Source organism: Schistocerca gregaria, chromosome 7 (genome assembly GCF_023897955.1).
Source record: "Schistocerca gregaria isolate iqSchGreg1 chromosome 7, iqSchGreg1.2, whole genome shotgun sequence".
NCBI classification, from domain to species: Eukaryota; Metazoa; Arthropoda; class Insecta; order Orthoptera; family Acrididae; genus Schistocerca; species Schistocerca gregaria.
Genome location: NC_064926.1, coordinates 261,525,019 through 261,549,907, shown reverse-complemented (window position 1 = coordinate 261,549,907; position 24,889 = coordinate 261,525,019). Strand labels below are relative to the sequence as shown.

At 43.9% G+C, this 24,889-nt stretch overlaps 1 protein-coding gene across 1 annotated transcript in view; it reads right to left on the bottom strand.

The window, feature by feature from the left end:
* LOC126281163 (uncharacterized) overlaps positions 1 to 24,889 on the bottom strand; it is a 299,866-nt gene that overhangs the window by 115,607 nt on the left and 159,370 nt on the right. Inside the window, exon 4 of the mRNA XM_049979834.1 lies at positions 12,704 to 12,969. Coding sequence (XP_049835791.1) covers positions 12,704 to 12,969 — 266 coding nt within the window. The remainder of the gene's footprint in view (positions 1 to 12,703; positions 12,970 to 24,889) is intronic.

Here is a 24,889-nt window from a genome sequence, read left to right as displayed (position 1 = left end):
TCAATTTCGCGACCTATCGTTCTTTTTTTTCGACCAGCCCTCGTATATCAGTACGTCGGTCGATAGGGGGAAAAAATTGTTCAAATGGCTCTGAGCACTATGAAACTTAACTGCTGTGGTCATCAGTCCCCTAGAACTCAGAACTACTTAAACCTAACTAACCTAAGGACATCACAAACATCCATGACCGAGGCAGGATTCGAACCTGCTACCGTAGCAGTGATGCGGCTCCAGACTGTAGCGCCTAGAACCGCACGGCCACGATAGGGAAAAACTGGTAGTAGGAAGTGGGAGAGTAACAGCTATAAAGTCACGAAAGTAGTGATGCTGAGATGACCAGAAAGTGGAATTAATACAGTAGAGCAATTGAAGCAGTCATACAGTTACACACTGAATGTTAAGTGATATCGAAGTTGAGGTGTTTAGCGTGACGTACGACCTGAAACAAAATTCAGGTTATCCAGCTAGTTAATACAGGAATTATTGACGGCAATGGGAATTACACGCACCGTTAAAGTAGAAGAAGTTGTAACAGTAGTAGATGTTGTGTTACTTCTATCCCGATCGTTTAGATGGGTATTAATCATCACCAGATTGTTCGTCACTAATCGCTACGATTTTCCTCATGATCGTGAACCTAGTACTACTTGTTATGTCCGTTGTTTACGAGGTAGCTTAAAACATATGAAATAAATAAAATATTCAAGCATTTATTACAGTATGTACAAGTTGAAATATTGCTTGTGCATCAATCTGAATGCTACGAGTCCTTCAGCAGTGCTATGATAGGTCATCTTCTGAATTTTCCTTCTTACAAACTGGTTCACTAGCTAGCGGTTATAAAATACAATACAATCACTGGCTATCGGTTAAGATTAGTCGCATCGTACTGTAAGTGTGAGGTGATCCACATGAGTTCCAAAAGAAATCCGTTGGAATTCGATTACTCGATAAATAGTACAATTCTCAAGGCTGTCAATTCAACTAAGTACCTGGGTGTTAAAATTACGAACAACTTAAGTTGGAAAGACCACATAGATAATATTGTGGGGAAGCCGAGCCAAAGGTTGCGTTTCATTGGCAGGACACTTAGAAGATGCAACAAGTCCACTAAAGAGACAGCTTACACTACACTCGTTCGTCCTCTGTTAGAATATTGCTGCGCGGTATGGGATCCTTACCAGGTGGGATTGACGGAGGACATCGAAAGGGTGCAAAAAAGGGCAGCTCGTTTTGTATTATCACGTTATAGGGGAGAGAGTATGGCAGATATGATACACGAGTTGGGATGGAAGTCATTACAGCATAGACGTTTTTCGTCGCGGCGAGACCTTTTTACGAAATTTCAGTCACCAACTTTCTCTTCCGAATGCGAAAAGATTTTGTTGAGCCCAACCTACACAGGTAGGAATGATCATCAAAATAAAATAAGAGAAATCAGAGCTCGAACAGAAAGGTTTAGGTGTTCGTTTTTACCGCTCGCTGTTCGGGAGTGGAATAGTAGAGAGATAGTATGATTGTGGTTCGATGAACCCTCTGCAGAGCACTTAAATGTGAATTGCAGAGTACTCATGTAGATGTAGAACGATGTATTCTGACTGCAGTTTTCCGAGACCTGGGAGCGGCGGTCAGTGCGCGGCGTCTTAAAAAGGACTTGCGGAGGGAACGAATGAATGCAGACAGTGATGCTAAGACGACGTCCTCTGGTGGTGTCCACGGCGCCGCGCATAGGAGACGGGGAGCGCTGGAGAGACCGCGGCTTGCGGTGTCGGAAAAAAGGCTATAAGCACTATGGGACTTAACATCTGAGGTCATCACTACCCTAGACTTAGAACTGCTTAAACATAACTAACCTAAGGACATCACACACATCCATGCCCGAGGCAGGAGTCGAACCTGCGACCGTAGCGCAGCCACAACGGCCGGCAGCTGGGTCACAAGTGTAAGGATTGTAAAGAGAATCGGATCTGCTACCATTGCGGGATGCAGGGTCATGTTTCGAGAGATTGTCGCAACAAGAAGAAAAGTAATGCAAACAACAGACAACCTGCCAGATCTTTAAACGAGTACGGGAACGTAAGGGCCACCAGTCCCGTCCGTTCCCCACCAGATACAGTAATTCCTGTTCGTTCCAGTGAAAGTCAGACCGAAAATGACTTCGTGATAGGTGCTTATAACGTGGAAGAAACATCAGACCACTTTTTGACACAGGCGCATAGACCTCATTAATGTGGTGTGGCATAAATAATCGGGATAAATTGAAACCGCTGTTATTAAAAGTGCGAGGGTTAAACGGAGGAAAAACTACTTAACTATGGAGAAGATGAAGTAGAATTATTTCTTGCCCAAAGACAAGATGAAGATGAAAGTAAAGATAAATACACAGTAAGGGTGCAAGTAGTTTCAAATAACGAAACGCGTTATGACGGTGTACTTGGATTTGATTTCTTGTCCGCTAACGAGGCAGAGATATTTGTCGCAGAAAAAAAAAGATCAGTCTAGGTCGTAGCAACTACAACCTAGGAAACTGTTCTTCAGATCGTACTCAAAGAAGCAGCAATACTGACGTCGTGGGAATGGACCTCCCAAACGAAGCATCAGTTCAAACCACCCGAGTCGATGTTCAAATTGATCAGACTCAACAAATTCCCAAGGGAGCAGGAAAGACAATCTACGTTGAAGTTAAGTCACCCCAATGCAAGGAAGGAACTTTGTTATTAATTGAGCGATTCGAGGAAAGTGAGTTACTGGGTTCAATGCATTGTTATGTTGCTAGAAGTGTAGGTGTCGCTACAATGGTGAGACAGAATGTCGCAAAAGTCCCGGTCACAATAACGAATATGAGCAATGAGGATGTTGTTTTGTCATGAACGAAAGTTGCTGAAGTGTCGAGTAAAAGCGACGTAAAACAGATTCCAGACGCTGCAGTTATAAACACAGACTTTCGTAACAGTACCGCAAAACTGCAACGAGGAGACGAAGTTAATAATGAAATAAAGCGCAAGATTTGGAAGAAGATAGAACATTTGAAGCTGGTGAACAGACGATTTTAGCGCCTGTTTTGTTGGAGTATGCAAATTTATTACGAGAACGTGCAGATTTACCTATCACTCATTTAGTTCAGCACAGTATTCATACAGGGAATGCAGCCCCAATCACACGAAAACCTTACCGAATACCATTTAGTCAAAGAGGGTTAGTAGAAGACATGGTTAAAGAACAATCATAACACGGACTTATAAAACCAAGAGATCCTTCAGACCCATCGTGGTGTTCGCCTGATGTAACTGTAAAGAAGAAATCAATTTCTGGAGAACCATAGTTCCGTTTTTGTGTTGATTACCTATCTTTGAATTATGTGACCACACCCGCCATTTACGCATTACCAAATTTAGTGCAAACCTTGGATTACCTGGGAGATGTCGAATTTTTTCGGTGTGTGATTTAACAATTGGTTATCACGAGTTAACAGTGCATCCAGATGATCAAGCAAAAACTTCATTTGTAACAGTAACAGGAGTATACAATTATCTTCATATGGCGTTTGGAATTTGTAATGCTCCAGCTACATTTCAACGCCTGATGGATTCAGTTTTACGAGGGCTTATCCCCAACACAAGCACTTGTTTACCTTGATGATGTAACAATTTTTGGTGAAAACATGAAGCGCCATACTGAGAGACTACAAGCTGTTTTTGAGCATATAAGAAGCACAAACCTGCCTTTATCAATAGATAAATGTCATTTTGCACAAAGTAAAGTTAACTATCTTGGTCAGGTTATAACCAGTGAAAGTGTTCGACCTGATCAAAATTTAATTGAAGATGTAAAGAATTTTCCTGAACCACATAAATTGAAAGAATTACAATCATTCTTGGGATTGTCAAATTTCGACAGACGATTTATAGCCGGTTATGTGAAAATAGCGCGTTCAATGACACAGCTACTGAAGATATGGGCCACATTTAATTGGTCAACAGAGTGCAAAAAGGAAACAGAAGAACTTAAAACTGCTCCAACCACAGCCCCAGTGTTAGCCTATCCGGAGTTCGGTAAACCCTTTATTCTTTCTACAGATGCATCCAATTTTGCCATACGTGCAATCTTGTCTCGAGAAGTTGATGGTCATGAACATCCAATCTCATTTGCTACCAGACAATTAAACAAAGCAGAATGTAATTATACTACTACTGAGAAGGAGTTTTGTGCTTTGGTTTTTGGTATAACACATAAAAGATGTTTCTTAACAGGAAGAGAATTTGCAATTATTACAGATCATGCCGCACTTAAATGGTTATTGAGCTTAGAGGATCCAAGTTCCAGATTAACAAGTTGGGCATTGAGTGAGTACCAATTTAAGGTTATTCACCGACCTGGTAAAGAACATATGAATGCTTATGCAATGAGTCGAAACGTCTGTGTTTGTGTGACAATAAGTCGACAAGAAGAGTTAAAGGCAGTTCAAGAGGAAGATCCACAATGCAAATTATGGAAAATTTATCAACGTTTTGTTGAAATAGATGGATTATTGTACAAAATCACTAGTAAAGGAAACCGCCTAGTTATTCCAGAAAGAGCAAATAATGAGAGAACTACATGATTATTTATTATCAGGACATTAGGGTAAAAAGGCAACAAACATTAAAACAGTTCAAATGTTTTGGTGGCCAAGCCGCAAAGCTGACGTTTTCGAGTTTGTTTCACAATGTGATTCCTGTAACAGACGGAATAATGTAGGAAAAAGTAGAGCACCATTGCAAGAACTGCCAGAGGCAAGTGAACCATTTGAAGGAGTAGGACTAGATGTCATAGGACCATTGCCTAAGACTAAAGATGGAAACAAATACCTATTGACAATTTTAGATCATTTCTCTAGATACCTTCTCATGATATCAATACTGATCAAAGAGCTGAAACTAAAGTTTTTATAAAAGAATGGATTCTTAAGTTTGAAATACCATTAAGTGTAATTAGTGATCAAGGAACGAATTCTATGAGCGAATTACTTAAACAGACTTGTAAGCTCATGCAAATAACTCAGTTAAGGACTACACCAGCACACCCTGAAGGAAATGGAAGAGTCGAGCGAGTCCACAGAACAATTATTAAAATGGTTATCCATTATGTGAGCAGCAAACACAATTGGGATGTCTGTTTACCATACTTGGCAAGTTGATACAGTGCCAAAATGCACTGCTCAACTGGCCTCAAAAGTCCACATGAGATCGTCTACGGAAGAAAGATGCATTCGCCCTTGGACTTCGCACGATCGACTGCAGGCATCAGCAATGAACATGTAAGGGACCTAGCATGCAAGCTAAAGGAAACATGGAGGGGAGTGAAACAGCGAAATCATCAATCCTTTCTTCAACAAGCAAGATAACACGACCGCCAAGCAGCACTGCCACAGTATCGAGATGGAGATCTTGTGTATCTGAGCAACATGGTGTTAAAGAAGAATCAAGTCAAAAAGCTTCAGAAGTGTTAAAAAGGACCATCTTAGAGGTGTTGTCGTCAGTCACTCTTAAGCTCCAATTGCCCTTTCGTTCGATTGTCATTCATGTCAATCGTGTAAAGCCATTTCTAGGTAGATTTCCTGTAGTATCGCAAGACGACGAGGACCGACTGAGAGGCAGACCTGCTGTTCTCAAACCCAGGAAGCGAGAATCGTGAGGGCGCAGTCCAGACTTCGAGGCCGAGGCACCGCCACGTTCCGAGCGATCCTGTTACAGACACCCCTACAATCTGCGTAAACGTGGGTAGTGTGTGAGAGTTCAATGCATGTGTTTATTTCAGCCTTGTGATTATGTGAATGTTTTGTGAAAATTTAGTATTGAAGCCATTACACGAATGCACACAGGTTACCGCAAGAAACTCATTAATTTTATGTTCATTGTTAACTCTAGTATTTAGAACTAATTAACCATGTTCATTTTTATTCTAATGTTTGGTATGATACAGAGTACAGATGTTTTGTTTGAACCCCACTCAAATATGGTAGTTTCAACCAGAAATGCCAAACTTGTACTCAAGTACAATCTGAGTGAAATCCAGCAGCAGTTCAATTCGGTAAGAAACAAATTTATCTAATTCGTTTTGTTAAGGTAATGATACAATTTTGGAAATGGGTACATCTTAGCGTAATAACTGGATCACAGCCAAAATGCAGATAGAGTCTACATTTGCTAATTATGAACAAGAGATTTACTGTTTTTTAAAGCTTTGCCATACAAAACTTTAATTAGGCGTCAACGTCCCTGGTTTGATTTTGGAGGGAGTATTCTTCGTACTGTATTTGGTGCTTTAACTAGCCCAGATCTACGGTAAGTTAAAGGCAAAATATTAGCTCTTGAACAACAGTCCAGTACAGATTCAACTAACCTCTCTAACGAAATTATCGTATTAAAGAATATGCAAAGAACCATTACTATATTTTCTTAAAGTTTTATGAGCAAAATCGGTATAGCTTTTACATTCGACTGCAGGATACAATTCGCATCTCATTATTTTGCGACGTCCAACGAAGTGCACTACCACCGATCACAAATGATAAGCAGAGATACGTCCAACCCGAGGAAAAAAGTCAGGAAAAAATCTTCGACTATTTTGCTGCGAAAATTACCGACCACCGAAAATGTCCTCGAAACTGTCATCGGAGTAAAGAAAAAGCGAGAATTTAAACTTCAAAGAAAAACCATCTGTATTAAGCAACTTCTTTCAGCTTTATGCACAAATTAGACGACCTGAGAGTGTCTCTTGCGTTCAAATCAGTGTCTGTAAATAAACTGTCATGCAAGTGTGTATTACAAACATTTCAGACACGTGAAATAACATTAGAGAATACAATCTTTCACCCCATTTGCTCAGATGTCTTAAAAAACCACGATCGAATACAATCGTTCACCCCATTTGCTCAGATGTCGGAAAAGAAACCACAATCATTTCGCATTCAACAATAACAAGCTACAATTCAAGAGGACGTAGCTGTTTTGCACACTATCGCAGATCTCTATGTACCAGTGCAGTAGTATGTCACACTGGCGTTAACATTAGAAATCGCGAAAGCATGTCTTATAATAGAACCCCCTGTAAGATTTTACCACATGTCTCTCCCTCCTGCAATATCAAAACCAGTTACCGTCTGTAGGCTTACATTTGACATTCTTGACGCGTAAATCACCTCTACCGGCATGTCTGTAAAGTTTCTATCATACTGCAGAAGCATATTCTCGCATTCTAGTTTTGTTAGCAATTTGATCATCACAGTCTGTTTCATGCAATCCGCTCACATGTCGGGAAAAAACTATCATTTCTAGGTTCTATAACGAGCTAAAATTCAAGTGATGTCTACTTTATAATTGGAGGTTATCAAGTATGAAATAACATAGGACGTGCCGTAACACCTAATTTTTAAACCGGCTGTCATGATTCCGCAAGAATAGGTACAGCCGATTCCTATTAGTTTAATGAGCAAAATCGGAGTAGTTTTGAGAGAACTATCTCCATCCAAACTTAAACCAGTTACAGCACTCCTTGTAGTAGAAACTTCTACAAGAATTTATTGTGTCTCTCTCTTTCGATATATCGAAAAACTATTACCGTCTGCGCGTTGGACATCTACGTCACAAAATAGCGGAATGGGGACGATTATGTTCCATCATCGTGGATATTTAAGAATATACAAGCAGGCGTTATAGGCACAACAGGATGCCACGGTTTGTTGTTATTACTGGAGAATCTCCATAATATTGTTACGAAATATCGGTAATATAACATGCATCGGAGATTTATTCGCTTTAGAAGGATGTTTAAATGTGCTTACATTGCCTACGAATCACTCTGTGAAGTGTTTTTCGCTATTTGCTGGGCTGCAGCACAGTCGAAAATAACGTACAAGCGGTTGAAATCGAGACTTCGCGATTGGTTACAGGCATGGACAGTCTCTATATGCATGTGTGTAGTGCTGTCAGCGAAGGATGGTTGCAGTTCGAATGCATAACTTGCTAACTGTTCGTCTATCAATTACACTGCCGGGAATGAGCACTCTGTAGTTATGGGGAGGGGAACCTCTCACGGTCCAGAAAGCTAAGTGCAGTCGACACACTGTCAGCTACCGAATAACTTATTACTAGAATAAAAAATACCCTAAATCTACAGTTTGTAGATGTCCTGACGTGGTTGTGGGGGCGTATCAGAGCTGGACGGTGCGAAAAAAAAAAGTAGCGAAGTTTGACGGTGATATATATAGTCCTCAGCTGTATGCTTACATATGATACACTTGCATCACGTCAGTTGAACATATTTCCCTCCAAAAAGAATGAAGATTCTACCTTACACCGCAATCTTTTTCCCGCCAGTTTGTAGGTGAAGGATAGAGTTAGAGTGTGGCTGTCACTAGTTTGGGTGGTATTAAAAAAATTTTCCCAGAAGGATAGCACCAGTTGTATGGTATCGTCCATTTTTGAGCTGCATTACGATTTAGGCAGTCCTTGCGTGGCACTATGGGTACAGTTGTGTAATTAGGATGGTTTGTATGATTAATTACGTAATTAGGAGCGATATGTGCGTCAGTTTCCCAACCAAAAAAAAGTACACTAACCTGAACTTCATCTCCTTTTTCTGGACAGTTTCTGTATGTTGGGTGGTGCACTTGGGATTTCTATCCAGAAGGACCAGAGTTCTAGTCCCAGAAAAGGCAACGCTATTTTTAATTTCACGCCAATTTCAAGCGCCTCTGCTTGTATAATTGCATTAGGGGAGTGCACTTGGGCTTTTCTTCCAAGAGTACCACGGTTCGAGTCCCAGAAAGAGCACTGCCATTTTCAATTTTCCACCAATTCCCAGATGAGGGGTTGTGTGCAATGTGAGTACAACCCTGGAACAAAGAAATTTCCGCCAAAATTCGAAATTGCCATCAAAATTTGAAATTGGCACAAAAATTCGAAATTCCCGCCATTAGGGTAGGTGGGGAAATGGTTGGGTGGGGGAGGGAGCTGGGACCCAGGAGAAGGCTGACGAGAAAACATTATGTCATACGGGGGTGGGGGTGGGAATGGCTGTGGGGTAATTAATTGCTCAATTTAATTAATTTCCATATCAATTTGATATCAAAAGTGGGCTTGTGCCCCCGTCTCCTTACTACTATAACCATGCAGAGAATGTTTTTTTACTCTCTTGGTAAGATGCTAACTGATTATGCTCTCAATGAGCGAAGTGTCATGTACATCTGTCAAGGTCACCGGAGACTAAGCCAACTGTCTAAGATGGCCTTTTTGCTCCACGACAACGCCCCTGCACATTCTACATGGGAAACAGTGAAACATGCTGTTGGCTTAGTCTATCAGGTTTTGCCTAACCTCCTCCTCCTCCCCCCCCCCCCCCCCCCCAGATTCACCAGACACGACGCTGAGTGGCATCTTCCTCTTTCCCTGGGCGAAAAAAATCATTGCATGGCAGGCATTTGCTGAATGACGTCGACGTGATTTTCGAGATGGATCTTTCCTTAAACGACCGGTGCCTTCCAACAAGTCATCCACCGATGGGACAAATATGTACCGTCAGGTTTCACGGTCAAGGCTTTTTTGTTTGTTCGAGTTGGTAATTAAAACCACTCATCATATTCCTGAAAGGCATAGGGCGCAGGAATTCATAATAGCAACGTGAAATGTGGGCAAACTAATGGGAAATGCCTCCTTTGAAGCAAAGGAAAATGCAGAACGCACGTTGGGAAACCCTACAGGCATTATGCGAGCTCGTGAAATAATTTAGGGATTGTTATTTGTGTATTCCGAGATTTTGCTACCAAAAGAATGGAAAAGAAAATTGAGAATCTCTTAGTTGACGGTCAATTGTGCTTTAGGGAAGGTAAAGGGGTTGGAGAGAGTATTGCGCTTGGTAATAGAAGCAAGATTTAAGAAAACTTAAGACATGTTCATAGGAAGCGTTCGGCAATTTAAAATGGTCCAAGATTTTCAAAATTCTGAGGAAAGTAGACTAACCTATAGGGATATACAGGTAATATGTAATCGGTATAAGAAGAAAAATGGGATCAAAAATGGTTCAAATGGCTCTGAGCACTATGGGACTCAACTGCTGTGGTCATCATTCCCCTAGAACCTAGAACTACTTAAACCTAACTAACCTAAGGACATCACATACACCCATGCCCGAGGCAGGATTCGAACCTGCGACCGTAGCAGCAGCGCGGCTCCGGACTAGAGCGCCTAGAACCGCACGGCCACCGCGGCCGGCGAAAATGGGATCGGAAGACGAAGAACGAAACACTCAGAATGAAAAGGGTGTAAACCAAGAGTGCAGCCTTTCTCCCTTACTTTTAATATTTACATCTGAGAAGCAAGAAGAGAAGTAAATAAGAGGTTCAGGAAAGGGACTAAAACTCAGGATGAAAGAATATTAATGATAAACTTCGCCGATGACGTTACTATCATCAGTGAAACAGAGAAAGAATTACAGGAGATACTGACTGAACGAACAGTATATTGAGCGTAAATTGAAAAGAGATGAATGTAATGACGAGTAGCAGCAATGATAATAGTGTGTAAATTACCATCAAAATTGGGAACAACGGAGTGGACGAAGTAAAGGAATTCTACTACAGTACGTTGGAAGCAAAAAAATGTATAATGGAAGAAGAAGGAGGACCTAAAAGGAAGATTCGCACCGCAAAGAGGGTATTCCTGGCCAAAAGCAGTAAAGTGTTATTAGACATTGGCTGAACACAGGTGCAAGCAGTTTGTGAGAATGTGCAGCTGGAGCACAGCATTACATGGAAGTTATCATAGAATATGGGAAAACCGGAAAAGAAGAAAATAGAGTCGATTGAAATGTGTGCTATAGCAGCATGTTGAAAATTTGGTGTGCTAATGACATATGAGGATGTACTCCGCAGAATCGGCAAGGAATGAAATATGTGGAAAATAGTGACAAGAAAACGGGACAGGGTGATAGGAAATGCGTCATCGGGTAATAACTTGTACGGTACAAGAGGCAGCTCTATAGTTGTGAAAGCAGTATGGAATCACAAAGATTTGAATACACTACTGGCCATTAAAATTGCTACACCACGAAGATGACGTGCTACAGATTCGAAACTTAACCGACAGGAAGAAGATGCTGTGATACGCAAATGATTAGCTTTTCAGAACATTCACACAAGGTTGACGCCGGTGCCGACACGTGCAACGTGCTGATATGAGGAAAGTTTCCAACCGATTTCTCATACAGAAACAGCAGTTGACCGGCGTTGCCTGGTAAAACGTTGTTGTGATGCTTCGTGTAAGGAGCAGAAAAGCGTACCATCACGTTTCCGACTTTGATAAGTGTCGGATTGTAGCCTATCGCGATTGCGGTTTATCGTGTCGCGACACTGTTGCTCGCATTGGTCGAGACCCAATGACTGATAGCAGAATATGGAATCGGTGGGTTCAGGAGGGTAATACGGAACGCCGTGCTGGATCCCAACGGCCTCGTATCACTAGCAGTCGAGATGACAGGCATCTTACCCGCCTGGCTGTAACGCATCGTGCAGCCACGTGTCGATCCCTGAGTCAGCAGATGGGGACGTTTGCAAGACAACAACCATCTGCACGAACAGTTCGGCGACGTTTGCAGCAGTACGGACTATCAGCTCCAAGACATGGCTGCGGTTACGGTTGACGCTGCATCAGAGACAGGAGCGCCTGCGATGGTGTACTCAACGAAGAACCTGGGTGCACGAATGGCAAAACGTCATTTTTTCGGATGAATCGAGGTTCTGTTTACAGCACCATGATACTTGCCTCCGTGTTTGGCGACATCGCGGAGAACGCACATTGTAAGCGTGTATTCGTCATCGCCATACTGGCGTATCACCCAGCGTGATGGTATGGGGTGCCATTGGTTACACGTCTCGGTCACCTGTTGTTCGCATTGACGGCACTTTGTACAGTGGACGTTGCATTTCAGATGTGTTACGACCCTTGGCTCTACCCTTCATTCGATCGCTGCAAAACCCTACATTTCAACAGGATAATGCACGACCGCATGTTGCAGGTCCTGTACGGGCATTTCTGGATACGGAAAATGTTCGACTGCTGCCCTGGACAGCACATTCTCCAGATCTCTCACCAATTGAAAACGTCTGGTCAATGGTGGCCGAGCAACTGGCTCCTCACGTTACGCCAGTCACTACTCTTGATGAACTGTGATATCGTGTTGAAGCCGCATGGGCAGCTGTACCTGTATACGCCATCCAAGCTGTGTTTCACGGCCAGAGGTGGTTGTTCTGGGATTTATGCACCCAAATTGCGTGAAAACGTAATCACATGGCAGTTCTAGTATAATATATTTGTCCAATGGATACCCGTTTATCATCTGCATTTCTTCTTGGTGTGGCAATTTTAATGGACAATAGTGTAATTCCAATAAATAATTGAGGTCGTGAGGTGTAAGTGCTACAGGAGAGCAAGTCGTCGCGGGGTAGATCAAACCAGTCGGAGGTCTGGTGACCTTAAAGAAAAATGAGTAGTAATTGTGCCAAATGCTATCTACTCAGTGCATCGGGAGATGTGGTATGTCGTGAAGCGTACAGCGTCGTGAGAAGCGTGGGCGGCGCGGCGAGTGAGTGCAGAAGCCAGGCTGCGGACAGTAGCGGCGGCAGCGGCAGCGGCAGCGGCAGCGGAGGACGGTGGAGGCGCGGACTCACGCTCTGCCTTGGTGAGCACGGGCATGCCCAGCTCGGCGGACACCTCGGCGTCGGAGAGCAGCCGCATGTCGTAGGCGGCGGCGACGGCGGGCACGGGCCGGCCGCCCACGCTGACGGCGTACACGAGGCGCAGCGGCGCGTCGTCGCCGGCCAGCGGCGCCGCCTCCAGCAGCCGCACCGACACCGGCCCGGCCGGCGCCCGCCGCAGCCGACCCGCCGGCGCCGGCGCCGACGCGTTCCCCAGGCCCAGGTGCCGCTCCTGCTGCCTGCGCACAGCCACACGCCATTTACCTGCCGAGCCCTTCCGCATGTTACGTATTCTGTGAATCTACGACAGCAGAGGTACGAAGTGGAAAAATAAACTGAATGAAAAAGTGAAATTACAATGAAATGAACACACTTAGCTGCTTACAGGCGTTGACATACGTCAACGGGGACAGATGAAAATGTGTGGCACCGGGACTCGAACCCGGGGTCTCCTGCTTCCATTTCATTGTAATTTCATTCTAACGAGCTGCATGGTTACCGATGGTACAGGGTGTTTCAAAAATGACCGGTATATTTGAAACATCAATACAAACTAAACGAGCAGCGATAGAAATACACCGTTTGTTGTAATATGCTTGGGACAACAATACATTTTCAGGCAGACAAACTTTCGAAATTACTGTAGTTACAATTGTCAACAACACATGGCGCTGCGGTCTCGGAAACACTATAGTACGGTATTTTCCACACATCCACCATGCGTAGAAATAATATGGCGTAGTCTCTGAATGAAATTACACGAAACCTTTGACAACGTGTCTGGCGGAATGGCTTCAAATGCAGATGAGATGTACTGCTTCAGCTGTTCAATTGTTTCTGGATTCTGGCGGTACACCTGGTCTTTCAAGTGTCCCCACAGAAAGAAGTCACAGGGGTTCATGTCTGGCGAATAGGGAGGCCAATCCACGCCGCATCCTGTATGTTTCGGATAGCCCAAAGCAATCACACGATCATCGAAATATTCATTCAGGAAATTAAAGACGTCGGCCGTGCGATGTGGCCGGGAACCATCTTGCATAAACCACGAGGTGTTCGCAGAGTCGTCTAAGGCAGTTTGTACCGCCACAAATTCACGAAGAATGTCCAGATAGCGTGATGCAGTAATCGTTTCGGATCTGAAAAATGGGCCAATGACTCCTCTGGAAGAAATGGCGGCCCAGACCAGTACTTTTTGAGGATGCAGGGACGATGGGACTGCAACATGGGGCTTTTCGGTTCCCCATATGCGCCAGTTCTGTTTATTGACGAAGCCGTCCAGGTAAAAATAAGCTTCGTCAGTAAACCAAATGCTGCCCACATGCATATCGCCGTCATCAATCCTGTGCACTATATCGTTAGCGAATGTCTCTCGTGCAGCAATGGTAGCGGCGCTGAGAGGTTGCCGCGTTTGAATTTTGTATGGATAAAGGTGTAAACTCTGGCGCATGAGACGATACGTGGACGTTGGCGTCATTTGGACCGCAGCTGCAACACGGCGAACGGAAACCCGAGGCCGCTGTTGGATCACCTGCTGCACTAGCTGCGCGTTGCTCTGTGTGGTTGCCGTACGTGGTCGCCCTACCTTTCCAGCACGTTCATCCGTCACGTTCCCAGTCCGTTGAAATTTTTCAAACAGATCCTTTATTGTATCGCTTTTCGGTCCTTTGGTTACATTAAACCTCCGCTGAAAACTTCGTCTTGTTGCACCAACACTGTGTTCTAGGCAGTGGAATTCCAACACCAGAAAAATCCTCTGTTTTAACGAATAAATCATGTTGTCCACAGCGCACTTGCACGTTGTGAACAGCACACGCTTACAGCAGAAAGACGACGTACAGAATGGCGCACCCACAGACTGCGTTGTCTTCTATATCTTTCACATCACTTGCAGCGCCATCTGTTGTTGAAAATTGTAACTACTTTAATTTCGAAAGTTTGTCTGCCTGAAAATGTACTGTTGTCCCAAGCATATTGCAACAAACGGTGTATTTCTATCGCTGCTCGTTTAGTTTTTATTGCCGTTTCAAATATACCGGTCATTTTTGAAACACCCTGTATCTGTTCTTACGGACATGTCCGAGAGACCAGATACCATCTTAGTATACATATATTAATTAAAAAGAGCGCAACACGAAAAAACGTAGGGTAGTGAAATTTCGGCAATATGCAGGGTGCATCAAAAAGAATGATCCGATTTGGCACGTCTCTATTTCTGAAACTGAGCCGTAGTAAAGTTAGCTTTGAAAAGCGCAGCGCGTAGCGTGAAGCAGTCGCCGTCCGTTCCTGGCGGTGGCGCCGTTGTCGCAATTGAAGGCTTCGGTGTCTCCATCTAGCGCGAAAGGGGAAAAGTGGGCTGTTCGCATGAATGTAAGAAGTGCCTGTATGGCCTCTCGTGAAGAGTTGGCAGTTGGGGGCATCAAGAAGCCACTTCTCTGCCGGTGCTAGAAGGACAGCATGCAGACCGCGGCATCAGCGTAAGCGGCGCGAGCAGCGGCTCCGTGGCATGGGGCGTTAACTGCTCGTCGCGAAAGGAATCTTCCTGAGCGTGGGTCCGCAAGGGGCCTAATCTGCAGTTCGGCCGTATGCTGTCGACCGGCGAGGAGGTTCTGAAAATCGGCGCTCCTTCCTTCGTCCGTTGAAACGGCTGGCAGCGGGCGGCTCGGCAGAGCATTTGGAGGTGATGCGTTGGTTCAGTCCTGGGAGTCGTAACGCACCAGAAGTTGGGTATTGATTGTCAACAGATTTTATGAAGTTTAATTTAATTCAATTTACTTATTCCTGCTAATTATACCAGCCGTATTTCTTTTTTTTGGGGGGGGAGGGAGGGGGGGTTTACCGCCATTCCTTTGCGTCTGCCACACGCGGGAAGGTGGTAATATTAGAAAGGGTGGTCCATTTCTCCCATTTTGAGGACGAAAGGGGGGAGTCAGAGTAAATCTATGGTTCAGATTGCTTCTTTCCCCTCTTATCTTACCTAAGGGTTTATTCGACTGTAGCCTTTGCCATGTCTGTGAAAGTCTAAGGCACCAATGACTGTACTGTTTAAAATGCAAGGCACTAAGACCTGATCCTTTCTCTCACCTGCCATAACTAGTATTCTTAGACTCACGTGTATAAGGTACTCAAAGAAAGAAGAAAAATTCCTTTTGCCTCGTGGTGAGAAGTAGTCAATTGCATAACGAAGTCCTGCTCATCTGGAAGCTGTAACTTACGTAAATTTGTGTTTATGTATATTTGGCTATAATCAAGCAAGGTTAATGTACGCCGAAGTGGATTTTTTATATTGTTTCTAGTCAGCAAAAACTGTTGTGTGTCTTTCAAAGCCGGTCGGGGTGGCCGAGCGGTTCTAGGCGCTACAATCCGGAACCGCGCGACCGCTATGGACGCAGGTTCGAATCCTGCCTCGGGCATGGATGTGTGTGATGTCCTTAGGTTAGTTAGGTCTAAGTAGTTCTAAGTTCTAGGGGATTGATGACCTCAGAAGTTAAGTCATATAGTGCTCAGAGCCATTTGAGCCATTTTCGTTTTTTCAATTCAATACCTTGGAATTTAAGGAGATGGGACCTGGATAAACTATAAGAACCAGAGGTTGTACGGAGTTTCAAGGAGAGCATAAGGGAGCAATTGACAGGAATGGGGGAAAGAAATACAATAGAAGAAGAATGGGTAGCTTTGAGGGATGAAGTGGTGAAGGCAGCAGAGGATCAAGTAGGTAAAAAGACGAGGGCTATTAGAAATCCTTGGGTAACAGAAGAAATATTGAATTTAATTGATGAAAGGAGAAAATATAAAAATGCAGTAAATGAAGCAGGCAAAAAGGAATACAAACGTCTCAAAAATGAGATTGACAGGAAGTGCAAAATGGCTAAGCAGGGATGGCTAGAGGACAAATGTAAGGATGTAGATGCTTATCTCACTAGGGGTAAGATAGATACTGCCTACAGGAAAATTAAAGAGACCTTTGGAGAAAAGAGGACCACTTGTATGAATATTAAGAGCTCAGATGGAAACACAGTTCTAACCAAAGAAGGGAAAGCAGAAAGGTGGAAGGAGTATATAGAGGGTCTATACAAGGGCGATGTACTTGAGGACAATATTATGGAAATGGAAGAGGATGTAGATGAAGATGAAGTGGGAGATACGATACTGCGTGAAGAGTTTGACAGAGCACTGAAAGACCTGAGTCGAAACAAGGCCCCCAGAGTAGACAACATTCCATTGGAACTACTGACGGCCTTGGGAGACCCAGTCCTGACAAAACTCTACCATCTGGTGAGCAAGATGTATGAGACAGGCGAAATACCCTCAGACTTCAAGAAGAATATAATAATTCCAATCCCAAAGAAAGCAGGTGTTGACAGATGTGAAAATTACCGAACTATCAGTTTAATAAGTCACAGCTGCAAAATACTAACGCGAGTTCTTTACAGACGAATGGAAAAACTAGTAGAAGCCGACCTCTGGGAAGATCAGTTTGGACTCCGTAGAAATGTTGGAACACGTGAGGCAATACTGACCCTACGACTTATCTTAGAAGCTAGATTAAGGAAGGGCAAACCTACGTTTCTAGCATTTGTAGACTTAGAGAAAGCTTTTGACAATGTTGACTGGAATACTCTCTTTCAAATTCTGAAGGTGGCAGGGGTAAAATACAGGGACATATTTACAATTTGTACAGAAACCAGATGGCAGTTATAAGAGTCGAGGGACATGAAAGGGAAGCAGTGGTTGGGAAGGGAGTGAGACAGGGCTGTAGTCTATCCCCGATGTTATTCAATCTGTATATTGAGCAAGCAGTGAAGGTAACAAAAGAAAAATTCGGAGTAGGTATTAAAATCCATGGAGAAGAAATAAAAACTTTGAGGCTCGCTGATGACATTGTAATTCTGTCAGAGACAGCAAAGGACTTGGAAGAGCAGTTGAATGGAATGGACAGTGTCTTGAGAGGAGTATATAAGATGAACATCAACAAAAGCAAAACGAGGTTAATGGAATGTAGTCGAATTAAGTCGGGTGATGCTGAGGGAATTAGATTAGGAAGTGAGACACTTAAAGTAGTAAAGGAGTTTTGCTATTTGGGGAGCAAAATAACTGATGATGTCGAAGTAGGGAGGATATAAAATGTAGACTGGCAATGGCAAGGAAAGCGTTTCTGAAGAAGAGAAGTTTGTTAACATCAAGTATAGATTTAAGTGTCAGGAAGACATTTCTGAAAGTATTTGTATGGAGTGTAGCGATGTATGGAAGTGAAACATGGACGATAAATAGTTTGGACAAGAAGAGAATAGAAGCTTTTGAAATGTGGTGCTACAGAAGAATTCTGAAGATTAGATGGTTAGATCACATAACTAATGAGGAAGTATTGAATCGGATTGGGGAGAAGAGAAGTTTGTGGCACAACTTGACCAGAAGAAGGGATCGGTTGGTAGGACATGTTCTGAGGCATCAAGGGATCACCAATTTAGTATTGGAGGGCAGCGTGGAGGGTAAAAATCGTAGAGGGAGACCAAGAGATGACTACACTAAGCAGATTCAAAAGGATGTAGGTTGCAGTAGGTACTGGGAGATGAAGAAGCTTGCACAGGATAGAGTAGCATGGAGAGCTGCATCAAACCAGTTTCAGGACTAAAGACCACAACAACAACAACACCTTTTAAGGCTTTTACCCAACGTGCTTATGTGTTTTATACGGGTAGTTGGTTATTAGTGTGTCTTCTTGCCATGCAAAAGTTTGGCAGTTCCTTACGGATAGAAATTGTTGCCTTGAAATGAGAACGTTCTAAAAGTTCGCAAGTCCTACCTGGCGAGCGCGTGTGTTTGTCAGTTAACTGGCAGAAGATTGTAAAATTCGTTTTTTTATATATTTTTTCGATATTTTAATGCTATTAACTGTGAATGTTCCCCCGTGTGCATGTCTCATGCGTTTTGGTACTTCTAATTTGAGAATTTTTGTAAACAGGATTGTCTTTATATGTTGCAGACAAGTTAGATTCTGCGCCATTTAATGAATGGAGTGAAATTCACCTGTAATTTAGCTGAGCTTGAAATATTATACAGCGTCGGGTTGTATACGTTATATTGCTTGCCTGTACTTGCCTTTTACTGGCTTGAAATTTTTTATAATAATTTAAAAGTCCTTTCCTATCGTAAATTGTGACTTATTTGTTAAATGATTGTTATTTTTTTAAATATCGTAAAGTCTTGCACCAAATTTGAATAAAGAGTGTTACTCAAAGTTGTGTGCAATTTCACCAGTTATTCCTTGGCCCTACTTCCACTTTACATTTTGTGTACTGATCGAGATTAATAACCTTTGGCGAACCAGTAGTAATTTTACGGTTCAGAAACTAATTAACATATACAATGAATTTTGTTTTTCGATGAACGGGAAACTCAAAAAGGCTTTTTGTACCTTTTCATAGATGTTCAATATGTCATCTTGAGATGCACGGCACACACTAAGTGATCAGAAGTATCCGGACACCCCCAAAAACATACGTTTTTCAAATTAGGTGCATTGTGCTGCCACTTACTGCCACGTACTCCATATCAGCGACCTCAGTAGTCATTAGATATCGCGAGAGAGCAGAACTGAGCGCTCCGCTGAACTCACGGACATCGAATGTTGTCAGGTGATTGGGTGTCACTTGTGTCATACGTCTGTACGCGACATTCCCACACTCATAAACATCCCTTGGTCCACTGTTTCCGATGTGATAGTGGAGTGGAAACGTGAAGGGGAACGTACAGCACAAAAGCGTACAGGCCGACCTCGTCTGTTGACTGACAGAGACCGCCGACAGTTGAAGAGGGTCGCAATGTATAATAGGCAGACATCCATCCAGACCATCACACAGGAGTTCCAGACTGCATCGAGATCCACTGCAAGTACTATTACAGTTAGGCGGGAGCTGCGAAAACTTGGATTTCATGGTCCAGCGGCTGCTCAAAAGCCACAAATCACGGCAGTAAATGCCAAATGACGACTCGCTTGGTGCAAGGAGCGTAAACATTGGACGATTGAACCGTGGAAAACGTAGTGAGGAGTGGAGCATCACGGTACACAACGTGGCGATCCGATGGCAGGGCCTGAGTATGATGAATGCCTGGTGAACGTCATCTGCCAGCGTGTGTAGTGCCAACAGTCAAATTCGGAGGTGGGGGTGTTATGGTGTGGTCGTGTTTTTCATGGAGGGGGCTTGCACCCCTTGTTGTTTTGCGTGGCACTATCACAGCACAGGCCTGATTGATGTTTTAAGCACCTTCCTGCTTCCCACTGCTGAAAAGTATTTCGGGGATGGCGACTGCATCTTTCAACACTATCGAGCACCTGTTTATAATGAACGGCCTGTGGCGGAGTGGTTGCACGACAGTAACATTCCTGTAATGGACTGTCTTGCACTGAGTCCTGACCTGAATCCTATAGAACACCTTGGGATTGCTGGAACGCCGACTTCGTGCCAGGTCTAACAGACCGACATCGATACCTCTCTTCAGTGCAGCACTCCGTGAAGAATGGGCTGCCATTTCCCACGAAACCTTCCAGCACCTGATTGAAGGTATGCCTGCGAGAGTGGAAGCTCGATGGCTAAGGGTGGGCCAAAACCATACTGAGTTCCAGCGTTATCGATGGAGGGCGCCACGAAATTGTAAGTCATTTTCAGCAAGACGTCCAGATTATTTCGGTTATAAAGTGTATGTAAATTCGGTATTCAAATTTTTCCCACACTGCAGCGAGTATGGTATTTAGATTGTTCCCACACTGCAGCGAGAATGTCTTGAGTCACAGCTTCCACAGCTGCTGTTACGTCAGTTTTCGGTTCACTTATTGTTGTTGGTAACGGAGACACATAAACAGTCTTTCATCAGCCTCGACAAGAAATAATCACATAAAGTCAGGTCCGGTGACGCTGAAGGCCTGTAACGCAAGGCTGAATCATTTAGTCCTGTGCGACAGATCCATCGATCAGTAATCCTTTGATTTAAAAATTCCCGCGCTTCCAGATGCCAGTTTGACGGTGCCTCATCCTTTTGGTAAATGAAGTAGTTCGAATCAGTGGGGGAAGGAAGTTCTCAAGCATATCGAGATATGCGCTTCCTGTAACAGTGTTCTCGGCAAAGAAAAATGGCCCGTACACCTTCTCACGTGAAACTGCACAAAAAACATTAAATTTTGGATCGTCCCTGTCACGTCGTACAACTTCATGTTGTTGTTCCGTACTCCATACTCTCACATTATGACAGTTGACCTGTCCATTGAAATGAAATGTCGCCTCGTCACTAAACACTAGGCATGGAAGAAAACTGTCATCCTCCATCTTGCCAAGTACGAATTACAGAACTCCACACATTGTTGTTTGTCATCTTCACGAAGAACTTGTAGTAGCTGAATTTTGCATGGTTTCATGAGTAAACGTCGACGCAACACACGCCAGAAGGAAGTCGGGAACATGTTGAACTGTCGAGCTGCACGACGAACGGATTTCTGCGCATTCCTTGTGAAACTATGGCGGACCGGCCATTTGTCTTTACACGAACAACCTGTTTCTTGTAACTGTTCAGCCATCGTCGAATTCTCTGCGCTGTAGGAGGATCCACACCGTACCTAGCACGGAAGTCACGCTGAACAGTTATTACTGACCCGTACTGCGCAAAACGTAGAACACAAAACGCTTTCTGTTGTCCCGACACCATTTTTACTAGAACTGAGGTTGACGAACACTGCTGCTACCCTGCGGGAATCTTGTAAAACTCGAGAGTTTGCTCTTTCCAACAGTACATTGTTCACGCACATGTCTCAAATAACATAACAGTTATGTTTTTTTAAAAACGGATGATCCTTTTTGATACACCCTGTATTTGTCTAGGTAACACATTTAAGTGATTAACAAGGCAAGATCACACGATAGTGTAAGAGCGAAATAATCCACTACAAACGTGAAAAGCTGGTACATTAATAACCAACGTAACCGCCAGAATGTTGAATGCAAGCATACAAACGTGCTTGCATTGTGTTGTACAGGTGCAAGCTGTCATCTTGTGCGATGGAGCTCCGTGCCTGCTGCATTTGGTAGTTCACTACAGGAGTGATTAATGCTGACTGTGGATGACACTGGAATTGTCGTCCGATGATGTCCCATATGTGCTCGATTGGAGACAGATCTGGGTGTTATCCTGTTGGAAAATACTCCCTAGAATGCTGACCCAAGAATGGCACCAAACTGACGTATAAATTTGCAGTCAGGGAACGTGGAATAACCAGGAGAGTGCTTCTGCAGTCTAACGAATCGCGCCCCAGACTATAACTCCATGTGTAGGTCCAGTGTGCCTAACACACAGACAGGTTGGTTGCAGGCCCTTCACTGGTCTGCTTCTAATCAACACATGGGCATCAGTGGCAACGTAGCAGAACCAGCTTTCCCCATAAAACACAACAGACCTTCACCCTCCCATCCAGTGAGCTCTCGCTTGACATCAATGTAGTCGTAAAATGCGGTGGTTTGGGGTCTGTGGAACTCACGCTACGGGGCGTCTGGCTCGAGGTTGTCGTTAAAGTAACCGATGTAACAGTTTGTTGGTCACCGTAGTGCCAAATGCTGCTGCAGATGCAGTACGATGCGCAAGAGGTATAAACCCAACACGGTGGTCTTCCGTCCCGGTAGCGCCAAATGGCCGCCAGGAGTCAAATCTTATTGCGACCACACATTCCCGTGACCACCAAATGGTTCAAATGGCTCTGAGCACTATGGGACTTACCATCTGTGGTCATCAGTCCCCTAGAACTGAGAACTACTTAAACCTAACTAACCTAAGGACATCACACACATCCATTCTCGAGGCAGGATTCGAACCTGGGACCGTAGCGGTCACGCGGTTCCAGACCGAAGCGCCTAGAACAGCACTGCCACAGCGGCTGACCCGTGACTGCCGCTGCCAGCAATCATGTACAGTGACTGCATTCCTGCCAACCCTTTCTGCAGTATTAGAGAAGGAACATCCAGCTTATCGTAACACTATTACACGACCTCGTTAAAACTCAGTGAGGTGTTGATAATGCTGTCTTTGTCGCTTTAAAGGCATTCTTGACTAACATCAAGTCAGCACGTCCAATTTCAAGGGTAATAAACGCTCACCAGCGTTATGGCGTGTATTCATAGCAAACTTGATTTGCATCCTCATAGTGCCGCTATTAGCGCCGTTCTTATGGGACTGGCGAAAAAAATGAATATAAATCGTCTTTCAGGTGTAGAAACACGCCTGCCAACTTTCGTTTGTGTCGCTTTTTTTTCATGAGTGTAGTCAGAAATTTATCTGTAACTAGCGGCATGTTCCGGCTTCAAACAGGTAGCACTGAGATTCTATGGCCAGTCGATATGCGTACTGTAGGGGTGATATTGTGTACAGACTACTGCGTAGAGTTAGGGTTAAAAGCCAGAGGAAAATATTAGGTAAGCGAATTTTATCACTATCATATAACTTAAACGCTTAAGCAGACTGTAGCGCCTAGAACCGCACGCCCACTCCGGCCGGCAACTTTCATATCAACACACACTCTATTGTACATAGAAAAATACTGCATTCTGTATACGTTAGCAGTCCTCTCTCCTGCAGTGCTCTTTACTCCCATTAATTGTGGCCGAGCGGTTCTAGGCGCTTCAGTCCGGAACAGCGCTGCTACTACTGTCGCAGGTTCGAATCCTGCCTCAGTCACGGATGTGTGCGATGTCCTTAGGTTAGTTAGGTTTAAGTAATTCTGAGTCTAGGGCACAGATGACCTCAGATGTTCAGTCTCATAGTGCTCAGAGCCATTTGAACCATTTGAACTCCCATTAAACCAGGGCTGGCCACACTGTGCCAAACCGCTCGCGTGCCGAGTGTGCAAGCTGCGGTCGGGCCGAGGCTCGGTCTGTCTCGGCTTTGCTCAGCCCTTCTCGGAAGTACCCCGTGCAGTGCGACATTTCATTTAATGCAGCTATGTGGCATATTCCGATCGGCACAACTCTCTTCATTTCGCCAGAATCGTAATGACAGCGCCGTTTTCCCTTCGCTGTTTGCTCGTGGTATGATAGACATTCACAGGTTCAGTAGCTGTTTACATAAAAAGAGGCACTCGACCGGTCTGTCGCCAAAAGCCTTCACAACTGAATGGGAATGACAAAAGAGATGGATGAGAATTATCAGTATGTATTACGGAGTCACATAATCGACGATTATTGCTGATATCATCTATTCATTCTTTCAGCAACCGCACCGGCACCGAAACGGAAGATAACAGAGAGAAGGCCGAAATACTGAATTCGGTCTTCCGTGATTTTTTCACCGTGGAAGATTGTAACACTTTATTTCAATCGTCGTGAGAACGTCGAAATGGCAGATATTGAGATAACCGAGCGCGGAATTGGAAAGCAGCTACAATCGCTTAGTATTCGAAAGGTGTCAGGACCAGATGTGATACTTAAAAGATTCTATAAAGATTTTGCGATCGAACTTGCTCCCCTTCTAGCAGTAATTTATCGTAGATCGCTTGAGCAACGAAAGGTACCTAACGACTGGAAGAAAGCGCAGGTCATTCCCGTTTTTAAGAAAGGCCATAAGACAGATCCACACAATTATAGACCTATATTGTTGATGTCCATCTGTTGTGGAATTATGGACGTTTTTGGAATATGAACATCTCCTCAACAAAAATCAACATGGATTCCGCAAACAGAGACCCTGCGAAACTCAGCTCGCTCTGTTCCTCCAGGAGATCCACAGCGCAGTGGTCAACGGCGCTCAGGTTCATGCCATGTTCCTTGATTTCAGTAAGGTGTTTGAGACCATCTCGCGGTGCCGTTTAATGAAAAAAATAAGAGCTTACGGAGTATCGGAGCAGACCTGCGGTTGGATTCAAGACTTTCTTGCAGACAGAACTCAACATGTCGCTCTTAACGGAACAAAATCGAAGAGTGTAAATGTAATATCAGAAGTACCACAGGGAAGTGTGATAGGATCGTTGCTGTTTACAATATATACAATAAGGTGAGTCACTAACTATTGCCACCAAGAATAACTCCGAAAGTACGATAGGAGCTGAAAAGTTTGTGGGACAAATGTTGCATAGGACAACGGGGACCATAATATGACGTTAGTTTTTTGTTGCTAGATGGGTTCGCTTCA